This window comes from Acipenser ruthenus, unplaced genomic scaffold (genome assembly GCF_902713425.1).
Source record: "Acipenser ruthenus unplaced genomic scaffold, fAciRut3.2 maternal haplotype, whole genome shotgun sequence".
Classification (NCBI taxonomy): Eukaryota; Metazoa; Chordata; class Actinopteri; order Acipenseriformes; family Acipenseridae; genus Acipenser; species Acipenser ruthenus.
The window spans coordinates 1-24,954 of NW_026708313.1; the positions used below are offsets into that span (position 1 = coordinate 1).

Here is a 24,954-nt window from a genome sequence, read left to right on the forward strand (position 1 = left end):
CACTGTCCTGGTCACAAAAGCAAAGTTTGTGGAGAATAATAGCAATTTTATATACTTTTGAGGGATAAGCAATTAGGAAATAACACTTACTACCCAGGAACAAAAATTGTGTTACATAGTGTTATTATTTTTAAGTTATTAAAAAGTGTTTCATCGAACTGACGTTTCTATCATAATAAATGCTGAGAAATTCACTGCAAAGTTGTGGGATGGCACCTTTTAGCCATAAAACCTAAAGTATAAAACCCTCAGAAATACTTTTATTTGCTTTTGTCTGCTTTCGCAACCTGTACTGAAAAATCCGAGGTGACCGTAAAAAGCTTGCAGAGTACAGTACAGGTAAAAAGGTAAAGCGTTAATAATTTTTTTGGGGGGGTTACCTTTCATTCTGTATTTAGCGATAGTCAGGCACACAAATATGAGCAAGAACGGCATTTTCTTTAGGAGCCCCAGTGGCCTAATGGATAAGGCACTGGCCTCCTAAGCCAGGGATTGTGGGTTCGAGTCCCATCTGGGGTGTAACGTGTATGTTTTTTTCTCATGACTGTTTTATAATAAACTTTCCAGACGTTTCCCCTCTCTTCAGCTATTATTCATAAAAATGAATAAACATATATTTCAACATGGTTAGCGTCAGTAACCATTTAAACACGGTGTCTGGTAAAGGTAATTTAACTTTACCACCCTAAAGTAACGTTAACCGCAATGATTAAATAGTAACAAATAGTCCATTATATTAATTAATTTAACAGTATCTTATTAAACATTTAATTCATGCGCAAAAGCAGAGTGGCGCAGCGGAAGCGTGCTGGGCCCATAACCCAGAGGTCGATGGATCGAAACCATCCTCTGCTAGATTTTTTTGTCAGTTTATATTTCAGCCGCTTTTATATATATTTCATATTAACAATCACATACCGGTATGTATTGTTTATAAAACCATTACTTCACAGAAGCGTCAGTCAATTCCATTTGTGCCCTGAGTACGAGGGGCGGGGCATCACTCAGCAATAGGAAAATAACAGACAAGAGGCAGCGCCAATTGGGTAAGCACATAGCTTTAGGGTAGGGCGGGGCTACTGGCTGCTTTTTTAATTCCGTACCTCTTTGGGACTGTGGTAGTGCTGTACTTGTTTGCTATATTATGAAAAAATAGACTGCGTGGCCTAATGGATAAGGCGTCTGACTTCGAATCAGAAGATTGAGGGTTCGAGACCCTTCGTGGTCGTTTTTTTATTTTAGATTTTATTTATTAATTGTGTAACTTGTAGTTCAGATCAAATAATACAATGTAAATCAGTGTACATGTTTCTGCGTTTTAAAAAGTGATATAGGCTCTTTTCCTTTAGTGTGGTAAGGAAAATAATTTAACTTAAATATAGAAATATGTTCTACATCAGTGTGATCCCGTTAGAAATGTACCTAATGTATAGTCCAGTATATGTCAAATGATCAATTCCTTACGTAGATTAATTCAAAATTAGTGTAAATCTGTGAAGCCATTTATTTGCCACCTTAAATGCATCCAGTTTGTGTACTGATTGATTTATTGACATAATTGTGGGAATGTTTTAAACAAACAGCAGTTTGTATTTGGGAGAACATTCCAGATATATAAAACGGAATATTTAACAGAAAATAACTACATAAACATATCTCAACATACATTGACATTTTCTTTTCTATTAAGTTCTTACTTGTTTTAAAAGTTATTGCGCTGTCATAATTGCAAGCACGACAGCTTTTTTGTTGTTAAATTGTCTAAACTTGAGGCTTTTGACCTCACATCCCAACGTTTTCTAGTAAGTGTAGTCCTGCTGCGACAGATACTCGAGACAGGGAGCAGATTGCAGTGGGTGCGAGGTGAAAAGCCTGAACTGTCCCGCTGCACATGGAGTTATATGGTAATCTTAGGTATTGGTGAAGGCGTGGTTGAGGTTTAGTGTACACTTCCAATTTCCCTTTGCTAAAATAAATCCCTTTGAGAACAAAAACCAGCGGTCCAGAGAAGCTGCTTATCTGCCTTTTGTACGCATTAAAAAAATGTGAAACACGCACTCAGTTTACCATTACCATGTCAGGAGGCTACTTTGACACTGCTCAGCAAACAAGTAACCTAACTTTCCAACACCACAACCATTGTAAACACACAGCAATGTGCAGATGTATTTTAAGATGTTAATTTACAGTCCACTGTGCCAGCCAGTATTTTAGAGTCATACTGATCATGCCTCTTTCAACTGATCAACTCTTACACATGTGGTACATCCGAGTAACTATTTAGAAAACTATTCATAACTTCCAGTTACCCAACCCAGCAAAACCAGCCGACAAATTAAAATAAACGAGGAACAAACAACACTTTGTACAAGTCATTCATTTATTCTTTACAGATTGCTTCAATGCAGCCAGCCTTCATATCCTGGCATCACCTTCAATCAAACTCCTCGCGTCGGCTTCGCTTCACTGCAGTGTGCATTTTCTTTTGCTGCAGGCGTTCTCGGTTCATTTTGTCCATCCTGAAAAGAGAAACAATGTTAATTTGCTCTGGAGGCAAATTGTAAGGTTACGGCATCTCTGATCAAATAGTTTGTAAACATGAAGACAACTGGATATGGGAAAATGAGCATGAAGCTAATATCTGTTATCATCCAAAATCCAAGAAGTGACGCCAATATCACAACCCTCTTAGAGCAGAGTGCGGTTAGATTGTTTGCTACGGGAAGGATCAGCATCTGAAATAGTATAATTGAGGGCTAGTGCATTGCTGTGTCGTGGTACAAGGTAATGATCCCAGTTTTAAATGAGCTCTTGGCAGCCCTGATCAGATCCTGGTGTCACAGGAAGATTACCTGTAGCGTCGGAGAGCCACGTCTTCTTGGGAAGGCTGCCTGTGTTTCACGCTGGCAGCAGCGATCATGTCTCGGATCTTCTGCAAACAGTCAGACAGATTGCGCATCTGGTACCGGCTCACTTCCGAGGTGACGATCAGCTCCCCACTTCTGTTTATTCGGTTTGTATGCTGAGATGCAAAATAAATCAATAAAAACATAACTAACAGGGTTTTAACAGCCAGTTCTGAGGCCTGACCTATTACATGTAGTGCTCAAAACAGTAGAACATATTAAAGTCCCTGATATTTATTTACTTACAAAAAAAAAGTATACACACCTCCTCAATTTTGTAAATGTCCCAGTGTCACGCAGCTGTGTACTATGTCACGCTGCTATCCCCTGATGTATGCAATTCGTGGTATTTTTTTGTAAGTAAAACTAAGGCTACGATTTTGTCACAGAGGTCATGGAAATCCTGAAAATCGTGAATTTGAATGTAGTCTTGGACGCCTGAAAATAGATGTGAAACACATTTGATGAGGCGCTTCCTTTATTTCCGTTAAAAAATGTACTGAAAATACTAATCTGTGTAGGTCAGCGAATGAGATAACTGAGCGAGCAAGTATGTAAATGGGTGACAGCTAAAAGAAAAACAATTGTGAGAGCTGTTTTCTGTAAAGAAAGAACAACAATGCATCGGAGAACAGAAGTTTTCCAACTTAGAGGCTCTTTTTACAACATTCTATTTCTGAATCGTGGAAAACTCGAAATCCTGGTTCACTCTAAAGTAACATTTAAACTTGCCAGCAGTCAAAAGCAAGTCTTTATATTATTGGTTCTGGTGTACTATTTAAATGCTCTTGTGTATGTTGATGTAGCTAAACCTACATTTGGACAACTTTCCGTGAATTCTTGTTTTTTTGCCGCACCTTGCCTGTAAAACGAACTAAAAAGTACTGCATCAAAATCATAGCCTTATAACAAACTAATTAGACCAATGTCTGACTTTATTCATGTTTTCATCGTATAGCACAGATTCATAGAGGTGTTTCTTGTGAAGCTTTCATTTCAGTTACAAGTTACAATATTTAACCTTTACACACCAGCTGTTAGTTAACTTTCACATTTCTTCAATGTTATTAGCAGTCAGCTCCAGTGAATATGTAATCTTAGTATTGATGTTACCTGAGAAATAATCTTTTGTCGCACATCTTCAGGAATCCAATCAGCTGTTTGTATGTGGAACCGGACTTCAGCTTGTGTGTTTACTAGAACAAAATGTGAAAAATGTACTAGAACACAACAGTAGCTGACTCTCTATAACCTGTGATGTTGTTGCCTGTCTAGTTAACTCTGTGGAGAATGCTTCCCCACAACAGTGCTCCTGATCACCGTGTACATTAAACATGCTTGTGAATATTTTAACAAAGACTTCCATTTCCATACCTTTATTAACATTCTGGCCCCCAGGGCCACTGCTTCGACAGTAGGTAATGGTGAGGCGATCTACACAAAAACAAAAGGTGCACGTCAGTAAACATGCTTCACAATAACATGCTTTATAAAAAGTAGTAATTCAATGCAACACTATTATGTCATAGCAGTGAAGGATGGGGGATTGTGATACAGTCTGAACGAAGACAAGCTTTTCCAAACTAGTCTGGACTTATTACAGTTTTTAAAGCTCTGGATTCCCGGATCCAAGTCATTGTAAACATATTCGGCTGCTTTCACAGCCCGATTAAAACCAATCTTGGACTGTGTAATGTTACCCTGGGAAAGGTAGTCCAAGATTAGTGCTAATTAAAACAATCGCAGTAGAAACGCTTACACACACAAACAAAAAAAAAAAAAAAAAAAAAAAAGCGAATAATAAAATGATGTATTTATTACAGTTACGTGGCCAAGGCGTAAATATGGGTTCCATGGTGTAATGATTAGCACTCTGGACGCTGAATCCAGCGATCCGAGTTCAAATCTCGGTGGGACCTTCGTTTTAGTGCATTATTATTCTTAAGTTATTAAAAAGTGTTTCATCGAACTGACGTTTCTCAGTTCGTTAAATACTGTTAAATTCACTGCAAAGTTGTGGGATGGCACCTTTTAGCCATAAAATCTAAAGTATAAAACCCTCAGAAATACTTTTATTTGCTTTTGTCTGCTTTTGCAACCTGTACTGAAAAATCCAAGGTGACCGTAAAAAGCTTGCAGAGTACAGTACAGGTAAAAAGGTAAAGCGTTAATAATTTTTTTTTGGGTTGCCTTTCATTCTGTATTTAGCGATAGTCAGGCACACAAATATGAACAAGAACGATAGGTTGCGGATGCAACCCCGGTTCCCTGAAAGAGAAAATAACCATCAACATGAGATATTGCCGTCAGGCAGCACCGGTAGGCTGAGCTTTTATAGCAAAGCTGCCGATAGGCCCCCACGCCAGCTGCAGTGTAAGCCCGCCCCCCTGGGAGCTTACTTAACTGCGCGCGCGGGGATGCACTTCCTCTTTTGCTCTTCAGGCCGTGAAGGCCTCCAGAGCGACCTCGCAGCTTGATGGTTATTTTCTCTTTCAGGGAACCGGGGTTGCATCCGCAACCTATCGTTCCCTTTCAAGTCGAAAATAACCATCAACATGGGATACAGTGAACCCTAGCTGTCGCGAGGGAGGATTCTCGGCAGTAGGACAGACTTACGTCATAACGCAACTGCGTAGGCAGTACATCTAGGCATATGCGGAGCTGCGCCTCAGCGTCTATGCTCGTAATGACACCTGTCTTAAAGGTGGAACAGTCAACACCATGCTATCAACCACTCTATACGTCCGCATCCTGAGGCGTCGTAGAGTGTAAAACAGATGCTCCAAACAGTGGAGCAGAGGAATCCAGTACATTTAACCTGTAAAACCTCATGAAAGTATGCGGCGTAGCCCAACTGGCTGCCGTGCAAATATCAGACACCGGCACCCCTCGAAAGAGGGCCCAGGATGTCGCCATACCTTTGGTAGAATGCGCCTTCAACTGCCCTAGTGGTGGAAGGCCTGCAGATTCATACGCTTATTTAATAGCATCCACTATCCAGTGGGAAAGGCGCTGTTTAGACAGCGGCTGACCCAAAGATCTAGAACCATGGCATATGAACAACTGTTCTGTCTGCCTCACAGTCTTTGTACGGTCAATATAACACCTCAATGCCCTCACGGGGCAGAGCATGTGTAACCGCTCTTCCTCTGGGGAAGAAAAAGGAGGAGGATGGAACGCCATCAACTCGACTGACTGGTTCATGTGGAACGGGGATATAACCTTTGGTAAAAAGGCCGGATTAGGGCGCATGGAGACCTTAGAACCGTCTCCTGCAAAACGAGTACAAGAAGGATGCACTGAAAGTGCATGTAACTCGCTCACGCGTTTTGCTGATACCACAGCCAGCAAAAATGCAGTCTTAATAGATATGAGCTTCATATCCACGCTGTGGAGAGGCTCAAACGGTGCCTTGGTAAGGGCTTCTAGCACCACATCAAGGCTCCACGACGGTAAACTGGTCGTTCTTGGAGGCCGCAAGCGTCTTGCGCCTTTCAGAAACTGAGATGCCAAAAAATGGCAACCAGGTGATAAACCGTCAATGCGTACATGACAAGCCGAAATGGCGGCTAAATACACTTTAAGTGTAGAAGGAGATTTCCCTTCATCCAGCAGTTTCTGCAGAAACTGCAATATTACTGCCATAGGACAGGAGACTGGGTCGTGGCTCTCAGCCAGACACCAACTCTGAAACAACTGCCACTTATACGCATACTGCGACCTAGTAGAGGGCACTCTCGCACTCTGGATGGTCGATATAGATGCGCTCTACCACCCGAGGGTGAAGACGCCATTCGCCCGCAAGAGGACCTCCTCTGGACAGGAGATCCGCTGCGTAATTGACTCTGCCCGGCAGATGAACTGCACGCAGAGAGGCTAAACGCGGTTGAGCCCAGAGCAACAGCCGCGTTACCATCCGGTGAAGACCGGTGGACCGCAATCCGCCCTGGCGATTGATATACGCCACTACTGTGGTGTTGTCTGACCGCACTAACACGTGCTTGTCTAGAAGCACTGGCAAGAAGTGCCGAAGGGCGAGGTCCACTGCTCTGAGTTCCAGAGCGTTGATGTGGGCTGACCTCCAGGGTCCTGACCACACTCCACGGGTCCCTGTCCCGTTCCAGACTGCCCCCCAACCTTGGTTGGAAGCGTCGGTCGTGATAACTTCCCTTCGGAAGATGGGACCCAAGCGCACGCCCTGGCGGATGTTCGACTGAACTTTCCACCAGCGTAATGCTTCCCAGCAGGTTCGGGATACCCTCAACCTGCGGTGCTTGTCTCTCCGCGGGTGCAACGCGAAGGCATTGAACCAGGCCTGCAGAGGTCTCTGGTGTAGTAAGCCCAAAGGAAGGGCTTGCGAGGCGGCAGCCATCAACCCCAGCATGCGCTGACAGAGCTCCATGCTGACTGTTTCTCTCAACCTGAATAGGGAGAGACACAGCTCTAATGAGGCAACTCTTTGTGTCGATAGGGTCGCTGCCATGGACACTGAGTCCAGATGCAGACCCAAAAACTCGGTCTGTTGGCTGGGCACGAGGCGGCTCTTGTCTGGATTGACCTTCAGACCTAGCTGCTGAAGATGGTCTGTAACCATCACTGTGTGCTGTGCCAGCTGCTCCTTTGACTGCGCGCAGACGAGCCAGTCGTCCAGATAGTTCAGCAGTCGGACGCCTTGAGCCCGCAAAGGAGCTAAAATGGCGTCCATACACTTCGAAAAGGTTCGAGGAGCTAGAGACAGGCCGAATGGCAGGACGCAAAACTCGTAGACCCTGCTCTGGAATGCGAATCGTAGATACTTCGTGTGACCCGGATAGATGGGAACGTGAAAGTACGCATCTGTCAGATCTATGGTGGTAAACCAGTCGCCCTGCCGGACAGACTGGACAATGTGCCTGTGCGTGAGCATCTTGAACGACAACACCCGTAGGTATTTGTTCAGTACACGCAGGTCTAGAATAGGGCGGAGCCCGCCGTCCTTCTTTGGCACAAGGAAGTACTTGGAGTAGAACCCCTGGTCGGTCAGAGCAGGGTCTACTAGTTGAATGGCACGCTTCCTGAGCAATGCCTGTATTTCCACATTCAGAGCTGAGGACTGAACCACGTCCTTCACCACAGTTACCACCACCCCCCTGAAGGGGGGGGGGGTTTAACCGGAACTGAAGGGTGTACCCGGTGAGTATAGTTTTGCGCACCCAGATATCGCTGGTGCATTGTTGCCAAAACAGAAGCTGTGGAACAGTGTAGGGTTGGGCTAATGGCTGCCTGGTTTTCTCAGGGCTGCTTAGGCTTCGCTCGCTCACGAGGGGCCTGGCCAGAGCCACGAGGGCGTGGTCTGCCGCCTCCTCTAGGTCGCCACCCTGTGCGCTGCGGTCGTCCCCTTGGGATTTGGCCACGCGCTGCTGTATCCGCCGGGGAGGTCTTAGTACCCCCTGGACGGGGCTGGTGTTGCGGTGGTGTTCTACGCCACTGATGTTCTTGTGGGCGTTTGACCTGGAAAGGCCTACGCGGCCATATTGTAGCCAACTGCTGTGATGCCTCTCTAGCCTTAGCTGAGCTTTGCAGCATCTCTTCCACCGCTGTGCCAAATGTGTGCCCCGGTGTAATTGGGGCATCCAACAAGGGAGCTTTGTCATGCTCCTCGACTCTCGCCTGCGAGAGCCAGAGCTGTCGTCTGGCCACCACCAGAGACGCGATGCTCCTGCCCTGGGCCCGCGCGTTAAGCTGGGCTAGCTTGACCAGCAGCTGGGCAACTAGCCCCAACTCCACTCTCAGAGACACCGAAGGGTAGTCTGGGAGATCCTTTATTAGCGCAGCCTGATAAACTGAGAGGAGGCTGGCCAGATTGGACAGCCTAACTGCCTCTGTAGCCGCCGAATAGCCCCTCTTGAGGTGCACCTCAGTGATCCTGCACTGCTTGTTAGGGCAGGTGGGGTCTTTCACCAACCCAGAGAGTGTTGGTGACTTCACCAACGCTGCGAACGCAGCGCCAACTGGCGGAAATGACGCCAGACCCGCTTCACTCGCACCTTGCATGGTAAAGGCAGCCGCCTTACGCGAGGTTGCCGGGGCGGAGGCTGGAGTCCCCCAAGTGGACTGCACCTCCTTAACAAAGTCTGGGAAGGCCGGAAGCATCCTAGACTGCTGGCCCTGTGCCATAGGCGACTCAAAAAGAGAGCGCCTAGGTTCTTCAGTGGCAGGCCATTCTAAGCCCAGGTGGCGAGTCGCCCGCTCTACTAGGGACCATAAAGAGTCATCTACGCCTACCTCCATCTCAGACTCTGAGTGGTGGGACGTGAGCTCTGCCTCCACACTATCCTCTCCGTGGAGAGGCTCACCCTCTGATGCATCTCGAGAGATAGCATCCACGTCCCATGCGTCCTGTTGCGCAACTGGAACGGACAGGGGTTGTGGTAGGATGATCGGCTGGTTGACAGCTGGTCTGACTGGCTCCTCTGCGGCCCGAGCTGTGGCCAGGGACATGAGCAGCGATTGCTGCCCCATCATAAGGTCCATAAACTGAGACATCTTATTAGTAAGCTCAGTTACACCACCTCGCCTGTCGCGACGAGGAGAACGGGAACGTCCTCTCCTTTGGGGCGATCTAGAGCGGGATCTCGAGATCTGACGGGAGCGTTCGCCGCGAGGAGAAGGGCCTCGCCTTACAGAAAGGCTGTGGGAGCGGTCTCTCTTGCGCCTAACGTCAGGAGATCGTTGACCAGGGGTAACCTGGGAAGGCGAACTCCTGGAAAAAGGCAGCTTCGCTGGCGGGGAAGCCAAAGAAGGCTGCGGGGCGGAAAGGGTGTGTGACGACCCAGATGAAGGGGAGCGATCCCCGACTGCTCTCCTCGCCCTATGACGCAGAGTGCGCGTCTGAAAGCTTGCACATAACGTGCAAAAGGCTTTGTCTGCCAAAGCAGATGCCGCATGCTCCGGCCCCAGACAGGACACGCAGTCCTCATGCGGGTCATTAGCCGGTAACTTCGTCCCACAGGTGACACAGCGGTGAAATGACATGGTGCAGCACGTTGTATGCCGAAGCGTACCGTGCCAGTAATAGGAGCGTCGAGCGTTAAGCACTGAGCACCAAGCGAACAGCTTTAAGGTGCGTTGAGGCGCGTGCACCAAGCACTGAAAAGGCAAACGCCAAGTGCGTGCACTGAAGCACCGAGCGTCGAGGTGCGTGCACCAAAGGTGCGTGCACCGAGCACCGAGCGTCGAGGTGCGTGCACCGAGGCACCGAGCACCGAGCGTCGAGGTACGTGCACCGAGGCACCGAGCGTCGAGGCGCGTGCACCGAGGCACCAAGCACCGAGCGTCGAGGCGCGTGCACCGAGGCACCGAGCACCGAGCGTCGAGGTGCGTGCACCGAGGCACCGAGCACCGAGCGTCGAGGTGCGTGCACCGAGGCACCGAGCACCGAGCGTCGAGGTGCGTGCACCGACGCACCGAGCACCGAGCGTCGAGGTGCGTGCACCGAGGCACCGAGCACCGAGCGTCGAGGTGCGTGCACCGAGGCACCGAGCACCGAGCGTCGAGGTGCGTGCACCGAGGCACCGAGCACCGAGCGTCGAGGTGCGTGCACCGAAGCACCGAGCACCGAGCGTCGAGGTGCGTGCACCGACGCACCGAGCACCGAGCGTCGACGTGCGTGCACCGAGGCACCGAGCACCGAGCGTCGAGGTGCGTGCACCGAGGCACCGAGCACCGAGCTTCGAGGTGCGTGCACAGACGCACCGAGCACCAAGCGTCGAGGTGCGTGCACCGAGCACCGAGCGTCGAGGTGCGTGCACAGGTGCGTTGCGTGCACTGAGCCCAAGCACTAGGCGCCGAAGCGCTACACCAGGCGCCTAAGCGCTGACACCGAAAGTGTCTGTGTGTCTGAGTCTCGAAAGACAAGGTGTTGTGTTGCTTATAAGGGCAACAGTTAATGCACTTGGTGGTCGTCTTCCTTATACTGTATGGGAAAAAAACTTTTTTTTTTTTTTTTTTTTTTCTTTTGTTTGGACGCTGCAGCAGACACTACGTATAGTGTAAAACAGTGGGGCTATACTCAATAGCAGCCACGTGGGGGTAGAACGCGCCGCGGTGGGGGGGGAGACTGCAATGCAGGCTGCACGCACACACACACACACACGCGGTCTTGCCTAAGCAAGACCGAGGCTGCAATAATGCGCGTGGCCTAAGGCCAACGCAACACGCGTCCCAAACAATATACAATAAAAAATATATATAACAATATATATACACAAAAAACCCAAATAATAAATATAATAAAATTATATATTATAATAATAACAATAAGAAAAGGAAGACGGGAGACCACGAAGACGCGATGCCAAAGCAAAGCGAAAGGAAAATATATATAAAAGAAATATATATAATCCTAATAACACAATAACTGAAATAAACTCAGATAAGGGGTAATTAACCAGCTTCTCAAGCGTAAAGATTATCGAGTACAATCAGTTAACAAGCTCTATTATCTATTACCTACCGTATCAAGGCTGAAGACAAAAGAGGAAGTGCATCCCCGCGCGCGCAGTTAAGTAAGCTCCCAGGGGGGCGGGCTTACACTGCAGCTATATTGCTATAAAAGCTCAGCCTACCAGTGCTGCCTGACGGCAATATCTCATGTTGATGGTTATTTTCGACGTGAAAGGGAACGGCATTTTCTTTAGTAGCCCCAGTGGCCTAATGGATAAGGCACTGGCCTCCTAAGCCAGGGATTGTGGGTTCGAGTCCCATCTGGGGTGTAACGTGTATGTTTTTTTTTTTTTCTCACGACTGTTTTATAATAAACTTTCCAGACGTTTCCCCTCTCTTCAGCTATTATTCATCAAAATAAATAAACATATATTTCAACATGGTTAGCGTCAGTAACCATTTTGACACGGTGTCTGGTAAAGGCAATTTAACCTTACCACCCTAAAGTAACGTTAACCGCTATGATTAAATAGTAGTCCATTATATTAATTAATTTAACAGTATCTTATTAAACATTTGACAAATGAGCAAAAGCAGAGTGGCGCAGCGGAAGCGTGCTGGGCCCTTAACCCAGAGGTCGATGGATCGAAACCATCCTCTGCTAGCTTTTTTTTGTCAGTTTGTATTTCAGCCGCTTTTATATATATTTCATATTAACAATCACATACCGGTATGTATTGTTTATAAAACCATTACTTCACAGAAGCGTCAGTCAATTCCATTTGTGCCCTGAGTACGAGGGGCGGGGCATCACTCAGCAAAAGGAAAATAACAGACAAGAGGCAGCGCCAATTGGGTAAGCACATAGCTTTAGGGTATGGGCGGGGCTACTGGCTGCTTTTTTTTAATTCCGTACCTCTTTGGGACTGTGGTAGTGCTGTACTTGTTTGCTTTGTTATGAAAAAATATTTCGTTGATACTGTAGTACAAACTACGCTAATTATAGATGAAAGTATTTAAGTAAACGCTCTCTTTTGGTGAAAGACCGCGTGGCCTAATGGATAAGGCGTCTGACTTCGAATCAGAAGATTGAGGGTTCGAGTCCCTTCGTGGTCGGTTTTTTTTTTATTTTAGATTTTATTTATTAATTGTGTAACTTGTATTTCAGATCAAATAATACAATCTAAGTCAGTGTACATGTTTCTGCGTTTTAAAAAGTGATATAGGCTCTTTTCCTTTGGTGTGGTAAGGAAAATAATTTAACTTAAATATAGAAATATGTTCTACATCAGTGTGATCTCGTTAGAAATGTACCTAATGTATAGTCCAGTATATGTCAAATGATCAATTCCTTACGTAGATTCCTTCTATCGCAGGTGAATCAACTACAAGCTGTGCAGCTTCACTATTTGCTGTACGGGACGCGTCGTGTCGCAGCACTTTTGACTGCGCAAAGTGGTCACAGCTGTTGTTCACACTTTAAATACAGATTGCATTCGCAAAATTGGATACATTTACATTTAAAGTAAATGTGCTGAGTTTGTACCTCTTATCAAGAGGTTTTAAAAGCGACATCGTTGGTACATCCGTCCTCTCAACCAACAGGGAACCCGAAAGGGAGAATTTCAAACATTTGTCGCACTGAGACCCTCGACTCTGACCAGAAATGATGTCGGAGTCTGAAGTCTGGACGGTAAAGTTTTGTACTCTAAAGTAACATTTAAACTTGCCAGCAGTCAAAAGCAAGTCTTTATATTATTGGTTCTGGTGTACTATTTAAAAGCTCTTGTGTATGTTGATGTAGCTAAACCTACATTTGGACAACTTTCCGTGAATTCTTGTTTTTTTGCCGCACCTTGCCAGTAAAACGAACTAAAAAGTACTGCATCAAAATCATAGCCTTATAACAAACTAATTAGACCAATGTCTGATTTTATTCATGTTTTCATCGTATAGCACAGATTCGTAGAGGTGTTTTTTGTTAAGCTTTCATTTCAGTTAGAAGTTAAAATATTTACCCTTTACACACCAGCTGTTAGTTAACTTTCACATTTCTTCAATGTTATTAGCAGTCAGCTCCAGTGAATATGTAATCTTAGTATTGATGTTACCTGAGAAATAATCTTTTGTCGCACATCTTCAGGAATCCAATCAGCTGTTTGTATGTGGAACCGGACTTCAGCTTGTGTGTTTACTAGAACAAAATGTGAAAAATGTACTATAACACAACAGTAGCTGACTCTCTGTAACCTGTGATGTTGTTGCCTGTCTAGTTAACTCTGTGGAGAATGCTTCCCCACAACAGTGCTCCTGATCACCCTGTACATTAAACATGCTTGTGAATATTTTAACAAAGACTTCCATTTCCATACCTTTATTAACATTCTGGCCTCCAGGGCCACTGCTTCGACAGTAGGTAATGGTGAGGCGATCTACACAAAAACAAAAGGTGCACGTCAGTAAACATGCTTCACAATAACATGCTTTATAAAAAGTAGTAATTCAATGCAACACTATTATGTCATAGCAGTGAAGGATGGGGGATTGTGATACAGTCTGAACGAAGACAAGCTTTTCCAAACTAGTCTGGACTTATTACAGTTTTTAATGCTCTGGATTCCCGGATCCAAGTCATTGTAAACATATTCGGCTGCTTTCACAGCCCGATTAAAACCAATCTTGGACTGTGTAATGTTACCCTGGGTAAGGTAGTCCAAGATTAGTGCTAATTAAAACAATCGCAGTAGAAACTCTTACACACACAACAACAACAAAAAGAATAATAATAAAATGATGTATTTATTACAGTTACGTGGCCAAGGCGTAAATATGGGTTCCATGGTGTAATGGTTAGCACTCTGGACTCTGAATCCAGCGATCCGAGTTCAAATCTCGGTGGGACCTTCGTTTCACTGCATTATTATTCTTAAGTTATTAAAAAGTGTTTCGTCGAACTGACGTTTCTATCATAATAAATGCTGAGAAATTCACTGCAAAGTTGTGGGATGGCACCTTTTAGCCATAAAATCTAAAGTATAAAACCCTCAGAAATACTTTTATTTGCTTTTGTCTGCTTTTGCAACCTGTACTGAAAAATCCGAGGTGACCATAAAAAGCTTGCAGAGTACAGTACAGGTAAAAAGGTAAAGCGTTAATAATTTTTTTTTGGGGTTACCTTCCATTCTGTATTTAGCGATAGTCAGGCACACAAATATGAGCAAGAACGGCATTTTCTTTAGGAGCCCCAGTGGCCTAATGGATAAGGCACTGGCCTCCTAAGCCAGGGATTGTGGGTTCGAGTCCCATCTGGGGTGTAACGTGTATGTTTTTTTTTCTCACGACTGTTTTATAATAAACTTTCCAGACGTTTCCCCTCTCTTCAGCTATTATTCATCAAAATAAATAAACATATATTTCAACATGGTTAGCGTCAGTAACCATTTAAACACGGTGTCTGGTAAAGGCAATTTAACCTTACCACCCTAAAGTAACGTTAACCGCTATGATTAAATAGTAGTCCATTATATTAATTAATTTAACAGTATCTTATTAAACATTTGACAACTGAGCAAAAGCAGAGTGGCGCAGCGGAAGCGTGCTGGGCCCATAACCCAGAGGTCGATGGATCGAAACCATCCTCTGCTAGATTTTTTTTGTCAGTTTGTATTTCAGCCGCTTTTATATATATTTCATATTAACAATCACATACCGGTATGTATTGTTTATAAAACCATTACTTCACAGAAGCGTCAGTCAATTCCATTTGTGCCCTGAGTACGAGGGGCGGGGCATCACTCAGCAATAGGAAAATAACAGACAAGAGGCAGCGCCAATTGGGTAAGCACATAGCTTTAGGGTATGGGCGGGGCTACTGGCTGCTTTTTTAATTCCGTACCTCTTTGGGACTGTGGTAGTTCTGTACTTGTTTGCTTTGTTATGAAAAAATATTTCGTTGATATTAGTAGTAATAGTACTATAGCTTATGTCAAAAGTCTAATTTATGACCCTTTTGACCTTTTTTTGACCTTATAGGTATGAATTTATGAATATATAATGAGGGGCATGGATTTATGAATATATAATGAGGGGCGGGGATTTTATATAAACATTTGGAATATGGGTAATGATATATATATATATATATATATATATATATATATATATATATATATATATATATATATAAATCAGCCCTTTGTATTTAATAAGTGCTTATAAACATTAAATATTTATAATTTTTTTTTTTTTTTTTTTTTTTTAAAGGGGCATGTCTGGGCATGTTTTTCAGACCTTATAAAAAGGAGGAAAATATTTTGCCAACTTATTAGAGTGTTACACAAGATGTCTCATACCGTTGTTAGTTGCTGCTCAGAGAAAGTGGATCTTGAGGATTGGGAAATGTCTGAACTTATAAAAGCTTTTAAAAAAATGCACATTAGCCCCTCCACAGATACAAAAGAAACTACGGCTTGTAAAAAAAGTTTCAAGAGAGAGTCCAAGCATGGGGCCTTCAAGCATTCTTCCCAAGGATCGTCTGTGTACTGTACAATCTCCTCTGTGGACTGAACTGAAAACAAACATCAATGAGAGAGAGAGAGGGGCGGATGTAATAGGGTAACTCTGAAAACGCCCACAGGGGCGGCGCCTCAAGGACCACCCATTCAAGGATCTCTGATAGGTCATCTCAAAGGATCCCCCGCGGTGCCTGAGGCGTCAACACCCTCATAGGCCGAAAACTAATCTTGGGGAGCATACTAAAGGGGCTCCCCACATGTCCTTTTGATTGAAGGAGTCTGACACCATGGCTTCTGCAAACTTTAGATACTTCTCTGAAAATGCCGTTCTTGAACCTTGCGATCTTGAGATGGATTGGACCAGTGAAGAAATGACACAGCTTATAAAAGACTTTGAAAATGTCCCGCTCTTCAATCCTGCAGAGTCTGACGACGTTGACGGGGGCCTAGGCATCTCTTTTGAAAAAGCATTAAAGATCTCTATGGGTCTCGTGGCTTCTCTATTGGAAGTGATCATTGACCGTGATATGGTGAAAAATTGCCGGGGTTGTGAAATTGACCACCCGAGCCAACTGAGACACAGCTGCCTTTTTGATGCGGCCCCCAATTATTTTGATCAACATTTTGAAGAAATACTAGAAAAAATACACATCCCGTGGCTGAAGCTTCTGATAGCTAAAGCTCTAGCGTGTTACAATTTTCATCCGTCTTTAACAAAACTTCAGAAACTGGTGGAAGATATTTTAACAGAGCTAAGACCAGAACACAGCATTAGACGTAAACTGATTCATCTACAAGAAACCCTGGATGACAAGACCCGAGACATTGTTAACAAAATTACCAAAGCTTTCTACCATCGCAGTTTTACTAACCCGCGCGCGCCATTAGCATATTACGGGGCCTGTGACTTTGAAAATGGGGAACGTCCAGACTCCAGCAAAACTGAGGAAACCATGGAGGGGCTGTTGTTTGAGTTATTAGCTGAGAAAGTGGCTTGCAAGAGACTCTTTCAAAACCTGATCCCCGTAAATGTAAAAATGTTTAGCAATTTAAAAAGTGTAACTGATTTAATCCGTAAAGATATTGATACTAAAGAATGGTCAGAGTTGGTAATTACCCATGTAAAACACTGTAAACCCTTAAATGCATTTTTAATGAATATATTACCTATAATGTTTGATGAAATAGAAGATTGCAAATGTACACATATCCTTGTTTTGTATGCTTATGTGACTGATGTATGTTTTTATAACATGGCCAGGTTTTTAAGAGATGAAGATATATCAATAGTTGTGCAAAATGTCGTGGATTATTTAGTGACTAATCATGAATGTTTGTGTAAAAACTTTATAGCTCTTCTAAAATGTCCTAATCTTCTTGATAAACTGTGAATAAAACTTTTGAACGTCCCACATGTCTCTGAAGTGTTATGATAACCTTTGAATAAAAAACTTTTTGAAAGTCATATTGTTCTCAGTTGTGTTATTTTGGTTAAAGATGACACACCAGCGTATGAAAAAAATATACTACGATCCCTCAAATCCTGGAGGTTTAGGGGGTTTACAGACTCTTCAAAGAGCTCTGAGGTCTGATGGACCTAAAGTCTCTGAGAGGGTCGTAACTGACTTTTTATCAGAGCAAGACTCATATACGTTGCATAAGCCCTCTAAAATAACCTTTAAAAGAAACACTGTATTTGTATCTAATATCGACACACAGTGGCAAGCTGATTTAGTGGATATGTCTAGCTTGTCAAAAGAAAATGGAGGTTATAAGTACATGTTAACATGTATAGATATCTTATCCAAATATGCATGGGTCTTACCATTGAAAAATAAGTCATCTAAGATGGTGACAGAGGCGTTCAAGAGGATCATCGGCGCTGGTAGGAAACCTAAAAAACTACAAACTGATAAAGGGGCCGAATTTCTAAACAAAGCATTTCAGAACATGCTAAAAAAACATAATATTCTACACTTTACCACGGGGAATGAACTAAAAGCATCTATTGTTGAGAGATACAACAGGACTCTTAAAACAAGAATGTGGAAATATTTCACCGCTTTTAACACGCATAAGTATATGGATAAACTACAAGAAATGGTACATGCATATAACAACTCCTTCCACCGTAGTATTCAAATGAAACCTTCAGAAGTTAATGAAGATAATTCATTTAAAGTGTTTAAAACTTTATATTCTAAGAAGAAAAGCCCTAAACATATAAAGTTTAAGTTTGCCGTCGGTGACAGCGTAAGAATTTCAAAGTTAAGAGCTCCCTTTATAAAAGGATATGAACAGACGTTTACATCAGAGATTTTTACTATAACAGAATGTATACCAAGATTTCCACCGGTGTATAAACTATGTGATTATGATGGAGAGCCTATAATGGGCACATTTTATGAACCAGAATTACAGAAAATAAATGTTAAGACTGATAGGCTGTTTAGGATAGAGAAGATAGTTGCCGAGAAAAAGGAAAATGGTAAAAAGTCTTATCTCATAAAATGGGCCGGTTGGCCTGAAAAATTTAACAGTTGGGTCGCAGAGCAGCAGGTGGTGGATCTAAAGAGTTAACAAGTACAGAGTGTATTTAATTACACTTAAAACATTATTCAAGATGTCTCAAGACTCTTTTTATGTAACTCTGCCTAGTAATGCTTCACAGGAGGTTTTCCCTAAAAATGCAATATCAAATTTTACTATCAAATTGGTTAAAACATTGAATCTACCGGGAAAATGGGAAGTTTGCTTAGCAGAGATTCAATATCCCCATACCTGGGATAATATTAGCCTTAAAGACAGCACTTTTATTACCAATGATATAGAAAATGCGATAAAACGTGAATATACTATACCAGAAGGATATTATGAGACCCTTCAGGATGTAATAACGACCATGAACGATGTCCTGCTCGGAAAAGGACTAGATCAGAAAGGTGACAAGACTCCCGATGAACAAAATAATAATGATTTGAAATTATTCTATAAACCTATAGAAAGACGAATTTATATAAAAAGTACTAAACCGTATATGCTTTTTACCAAAGAACACCTCGGACAAATGTTGGGATTTCGTGAGACTATAAAGGGTGAAACTATTAGCCTATTAGGTCCTATTGAGGCTAAAGTGTATTCTGCTTATTTGAGGACCAACTACCCAGCTGACATCAGAGCGGGATTTTATACCCTGTATGTCTATACTGATATCATTACACATCAAGCCGTTGGAGATAGTTACGTGCCTCTTCTAAGATGTGTTCCTATTAAAGGCAAAAACAACGATATAATCACGGTAACTTACAACAGACCTCATTATGTGCCACTCAGCAAGACCACCTTTGACACATTAACTATACAAATTAAGACGGACCAAAACAAGTTAGTGCCATTCCGTTTTGGGAAGGTTGTAGTGAAGTTGCATTTCCGACCTGTAAAGCCTCTTTTTTACACATAATTGAAAATGGGCCCTAATGGATATGTCAATCCTTATATTAATTATTACAAAAATCAGACTGGTAATGGATTGCCAGGATTTTCTGGAGCTCCAGTAATGTATGGGGCGGGTATAGGGGGTATTTTTAGAAGTCTTTTCAGAAAAGCTTTACCGTTACTTAGAAGGGGTTTTGAAATAGTTAAACCTCATTTTAAATCAGCAGCTAAAAATATTGTTAGTGACGTGGTGTCAAATGTCCTAACAAGTCATAACCCTCATAGCCATAACAAGAGCCAGTCAGGTGAGGGCTTGATGAGGATACAAGAGAAAACGTAGCAAACCCCCAGGATCTCGCTATCATCCACACAAAAATTCTAAACCAGCTACATTGAGGTCATTTAGTAAGGGTAACCGGAGAAGGAGTAAGAAACCAAAGACTCCCAGAACAGCGAAAAAGAGAAACATCTTTTAAATCATGACGCTGGTACATCATATGTCTCAAGAATGTGTGAAATCAGAATTGGATCTGTTTACTGTACCTTATACCCAGACAAGTATTGAAAAAAACCTTTATGTGGAAATTCCCCCCCTGTCGGCCTTGTCTGACACGGGCCCCATCGAATTTTACATAGCGGGAAATGGGGAAGATTATCTTGATTTGAATAATACTCTTTTAAGACTTTCATGCAAAATTACTAGGGCTGATGGCTCCGATTTAGTTGGAGGTAGTATAGTCGGTATTATCAATTACCCTGTAGCTACCATGTTTTCACAAGTGGATGTAACTTTAGGAAATCGCTTAATCAGTCAAAGCAGTAATACTTATCCTTACAGAAGCATTATAGAAGCAATGCTAAACTTTAGTAAGGACACTCTAGAATCACAGTTCACTGCCGGCTTGTTTTACAAAGATACCCCAGGACATATGGATGAGACTGATCCTGCAGGGGCTAATGAAGGTTTAGTTAAACGGCATGCGTTTACCAGAATGAGTCATACTGTTGAACTTTTAGGACCTCTGCATGCGGATATATTTTTTCAAGAGAAACTCATGCTGAATGGGATTGACCTGAAAATTAAAATGGTGAGGGCCAATGACACTTTCTGTTTAATGTCTGATGCTGCAGAAGAGTTCAAACTTAAAATTTTAGAAGCATCTCTCTATATTAAAAAAGTAAAAGTGTCCCCTGAGGTCAGAATTGCCCAAGCTCACGCCTTGATGACCTCTAATGCCCGATATCCTATTGATAGAGTGTCTATGAAAGTTTTTAGTATTCCTAGAGGGAGTAGGGTCTGTAATCAGGAGAATTTGTTTCTGGGGCAGCTACCAAAGTTTGTGGTTATTGGTTTAACAGATAATGATGCATTTAGTGGTTCCTACGCTAAAAACCCATTTAACTTTAAACACTTTGCTGGGAACTTTATAGCTATGTACGTCGATGGTGAACAAGTCCCCTCAAAACCTTTACAACCCCACTATACAGCAAGACACAACCCAGTCAGGGAATATTACAGTCTAATACAGGCCACAGGTAGACATCTCAAAGACAAACCGCTGATAATTGATAGGTCAGACTTTATTAGAGGCTATACGCTCTATGCATTTGATTTGACCCCTGATCAAGAATGTGGAGATCATTTTTCCTTAGTGAAAAATGGTAATATGCGCCTTGAAATGCGTTTTGCCAATGCTCTGCCAGAGACGGTGAATATGATTGTATATGCTGTTTTTGAGAACGTGATTGAGGTTTCCCACCAAAGAGCTGTTCTCTTTGATTACTGAAAAGTTTGATACAACATTGATCCTTTTAAAATGAATACCACTCAGCTTACAGCGCTGCTAACCAGCAACCCATTGACTGCAAAGTATTTTTATGGGGTTCTAGCTAGTGATCAACTACCTAAAGGAAAAATAAAAAAATTGCCTGCAATACTCATTGTCAACACGGACCCCCAGAATTATCCGGGAGAACACTGGCTAGGGATTTATCTAAAAGAAGAGGGAAAGGGAGAGTTTTTTGATTCTTACGGTAACCCCCCAGATTTTATTTATTTTCCTAAGACTATCTCAAACTTTTTAGACAACAACGTCAAACAAACAGTGTACAATAATCAGCCTCTACAAGGTCTTATGACCACGACATGCGGCCATCACTGTGTTTTCTTTGTACATCATCGATCCAAAGGACTTACTTACCCTGAGGTTATGGGTCTCTACAGCTCTGATTTAAACAAAAATGATCTGATGGTGTCCCAATTTATACATTGTATGTCTAACCCTAAAAAACAGAATTGTATAAATATATTTTCATGCGTGCAGTGTGTCAAGACTCATCATGATTTTAAAAAATGTTATGAATGTTAATCTTCAAAAAAAAAAAAAAACTTATGACATTGTAAATGGTGAATAAATATTTTTATTGCTGTAAATATATCAGACATTGTTTATATAACATATGCATGAATATACAACAAAATGTATCAGACAATATTTACACAACATATGCATGAATATACAACAAAATGTACAAATATGTAAACTCAATAAAAACAGTAACATCTTAATAACTTTCCCATAACTGCTGTCTTTTTTTCTGCTTCTTTTGCATGGGAGTCTCTAAGGGTCGTTTTTTATAAGCTTCTATGAGTTGTCGTGTTTGAGAATTAGGTACTGTAGAATAGGGGACATTTATTACAGACAAACCTTTGATGAATTCGGACCATCCTACAGGCAACCTATGTTCAGGGATATGGGTATGCCCCGTTGCAGGCCTGATTAAATCAACCATATGCGACCCTCTAATGTTCTTGCCCCTAAGAAGGAATTCCCCTTGATCATTCCATGAGGTAACCAAAGCATTCTGAGACATAGCGTTTAAAATAAAATTAGCATTTTTCTTAGATCTGGAGGGCACACTACTCATAACAGCAGTCACTATCTTAGATTCAGATTCTGCTGCCGGTTGGTCCGTTTCCTCAGAGGGGGGTGTAATTAATGTAAGGGTATTAAACTCTTTTTCACTCTGTTTAAGCAGGGTTAGATATCTCTGTAAGGAGTTGGTGTATAGCTTAACTTTCTCATGGTCACTGATGTCGCTTCTAAGTAGAATGCTTTTCATTTCAGAGTCAAGTCGGCTTTCAACGGCTTTTTTAATAGGCTCGGGGTTTTGGGGCTCAGGCTGCCGAAGTCTATCAAGTTGATGCTGGGGTATCAGAAACATTTTCTGGGAGTGAGTCATTATTACAAATTAACTTTGATGCGATAAGAGTCCTGATAAAAAAGGCAATGCAATCCTTATTAAAGCTCCGATAAAACCACCACTCTGATTCACAGTTTTTTTCTTCTTTTTAATTGAATGCTTCTTATTGCATAGGCTCTTTATAACACGTCGCTGCTTTTTGAGAGTGTTTAACTGACTCGAAGTTAAGGGGATGTGACCCTTTAAGGCATTTAAGGCTATTTCCCCAATCGATTTGATAAAATCGTCTGAGGCGTTTCGTAAAATTGCTCTTCTCTGATGAGCAGAGCTATGAACTATGCTCTTTAAGAGATGGAGGTTACGTTTTATTCTAGCCGACATGCTGCGCTGTTGCATAGCCTAGATAAATAAAAGTTTTAGAGCAATAACCGGCCGTTTATAGGTGTTTTGATTTGGTATTTCTCAGGATGTACGCAACAGGCCAATCAGGAGTAAATAAACCAGTTCTTAGACGAAAGGCTTCAGGGGTTTGGGCCTTTAAGTCTATTAAAAGATAACCATAGGGTTTTTTTGTCGCATCTTCAAACGCTTCTAAGAAAAACTTGGAGTTCCCGGGGTACATCTGACGGGCTAGTGTGTTGATTTGAAGTTTATCTCGAGGGTTTTTAAACAGAATAAGGTAATTGGCATTCAAGTTTATTGTGCGGCTCATTTTTCCTTGAAAAAAAAATTTTTGAACCAAATACAGTACGCATAAATTCCTATGATGAACGTATTTTGTAAAAGCTTTCTGTATTTCATCATTTTCGCTAGCTGCTTCCATCAAGTCATCTATAATGAGTAAATTGATTTTGTTAGGAGGCATTAAATTATCATCGGTTAATGAATCTGGTATGCCTTCAATAAATTTGATATTTTTAAATTTAAGTGACAATTCATTGTATATTCCCTGCCAGCAACTATAACTCCAAATGATATTCTCAGGGGGTTTGGAAAAGATCTGTTGAGAGTTTTCTAAAAGCTGCTTCACAAAGTAACTTTTGCCTGAATTGGAGGGTCCCGATATTATAGCTGCAAAAGGCACGGCTAGTCTAATATCAAAACCTTCTTCAGAATCCATAAGGAAGCGATGTGAAATCAGAACGCAAGACTCGCTTATTGTATACTATTTGAAAGGTTTTCTGGAGTGGTTTGTTTTCCAATTGAAATTCTTTTTTATTACGGTGAATCTGGGAGCCGCGAATCATGATATGCTCAGTGGGGGTGTTTCTATCATGATTCACAAAGTTTTGTACAAGGTCTTTTAACGAAGCGAGGTTAATTAATTTGGAATTCTCATAGTTTAGGGTAATCCCCTTTACTTTGAGACATGTTTTTCCGCTGTTTGTAACGTAACCATATGTTTTAGGGCCCCCTGACACAAACTCGGTAATGTATTCCCCCGGCTTTAACTCGCTAGTTAAGTCACCAAGATAATCGCCTAGTTCGGGACGCCAAGCCTGGGGCCTGCTGACAAAGATTACAGAGTCCGTATCATGATACAGACATCGATCCTGCAGCCGATCCAAGAGGTTATAAAGCTCTAGCCTGGCGTACGCCGTTGTAAATGCCGCTATAAATACGTTTACATTACCTGTGGGAGTATAGGTATCAGAAGCGTAACGCCATTGAACCTGAGCCACAGTATCACTTACAAAACAAAAATGCGAAACCTGATATCTTTTTGAAAAGAGATAATGGAAAAACTGGTCAGGATCCTTTACCAAGCTTGTAGAGAGCTGGTTAGTTCTCTGGGCAAACTTCCCCCATAAACTGTTGAGGGATAGTTTGGAGATTTGTCTTTTAGCAGGATTAACATTGATGTTTTGAGGATCTAATTGAACCCCCTCTTTCTGAAAATATTCAGCAATATAACGCTCTTTACGCTCCTCATCGGTACAATGAGCCGGGTAACCTGAACTTTCCTGTTTCCCCTTGAGATGACTGTTAATGTAACCTGTAAAGAGAGTGTCAGATTTCTGAGGAAAGTGCCAAACTTCGTGTATTTTAGACACTTTGTAACCTTTCTCAAGAGCTTTGACTACCTCTACACTGCACCATGTCCCGGTCAAGGCTCTTTCTCCAGAGGTATGATTACACACCCCCGTCTGGTTTAGTGTTTCCGCGCATGAACGGCAGAGGGTAAACATTAATTTACCACAGATGCGGGCAGGCAGTACAGGGAAATAAAGACCCCTAGGAGGCAGAACAGTTAATTTGAACAATCCAAAGTACTGGCTCAAGTCTTGAAAATTATGGTAAATTATGGTAGGATGGTCTACTGGGTACAATTTTGTCTTGTTAACAAAAGGATACAAGCTAGTGAAATCAAAGTATTCCACCCTTTCATTTTCCTGGGCCACATAATGTAATGTAATGGCATTTGTACGGCCCCCAAACAGAGCCTCGCGAGGACTGATGCGTTCTGGAAA

At 42.5% G+C, this 24,954-nt stretch overlaps 1 protein-coding gene and 7 non-coding genes across 8 annotated transcripts; 7 read left to right on the top strand and 1 right to left on the bottom strand.

Annotated features, from left to right (window-relative positions):
* The first annotated feature begins 446 nt into the window (after positions 1-446).
* trnar-ccu (transfer RNA arginine (anticodon CCU)) lies at positions 447-519 on the top strand. Its single transcript has one exon. It is a non-coding gene; the product is annotated as a tRNA-Arg (tRNA).
* Positions 520-1,155: 636 nt separating this feature from the next.
* On the top strand, positions 1,156-1,228 carry trnar-ucg (transfer RNA arginine (anticodon UCG)). Its single transcript has one exon. It is a non-coding gene; the product is annotated as a tRNA-Arg (tRNA).
* Positions 1,229-2,368: 1,140 nt separating this feature from the next.
* LOC131731554 (large ribosomal subunit protein mL62-like) lies at positions 2,369-11,575 on the bottom strand. Its single transcript, XM_059020792.1, has 5 exons — positions 11,571-11,575; positions 4,281-4,339; positions 4,020-4,102; positions 2,853-3,022; positions 2,369-2,519 (listed from the first exon to the last, which is right to left on the bottom strand). Exons 1-5 carry the CDS (start codon positions 11,573-11,575, stop codon positions 2,435-2,437), a joined length of 402 nt encoding a protein of 133 aa, XP_058876775.1. The 3' UTR covers positions 2,369-2,434.
* Positions 4,754-4,825, top strand: trnaq-cug (transfer RNA glutamine (anticodon CUG)). Its single transcript has one exon. It is a non-coding gene; the product is annotated as a tRNA-Gln (tRNA).
* An 11-nt stretch (positions 11,576-11,586) lies between the features above and the next one.
* trnar-ccu (transfer RNA arginine (anticodon CCU)) lies at positions 11,587-11,659 on the top strand. The gene has a single exon. It is a non-coding gene; the product is annotated as a tRNA-Arg (tRNA).
* Positions 11,660-12,373: 714 nt separating this feature from the next.
* trnar-ucg (transfer RNA arginine (anticodon UCG)) lies at positions 12,374-12,446 on the top strand. Its single transcript has one exon. It is a non-coding gene; the product is annotated as a tRNA-Arg (tRNA).
* A 1,716-nt stretch (positions 12,447-14,162) lies between these two features.
* On the top strand, positions 14,163-14,234 carry trnaq-cug (transfer RNA glutamine (anticodon CUG)). Its single transcript has one exon. It is a non-coding gene; the product is annotated as a tRNA-Gln (tRNA).
* Positions 14,235-14,571: 337 nt separating this feature from the next.
* On the top strand, positions 14,572-14,644 carry trnar-ccu (transfer RNA arginine (anticodon CCU)). Its single transcript has one exon. It is a non-coding gene; the product is annotated as a tRNA-Arg (tRNA).
* The last annotated feature ends 10,310 nt before the right edge of the window (positions 14,645-24,954 follow it).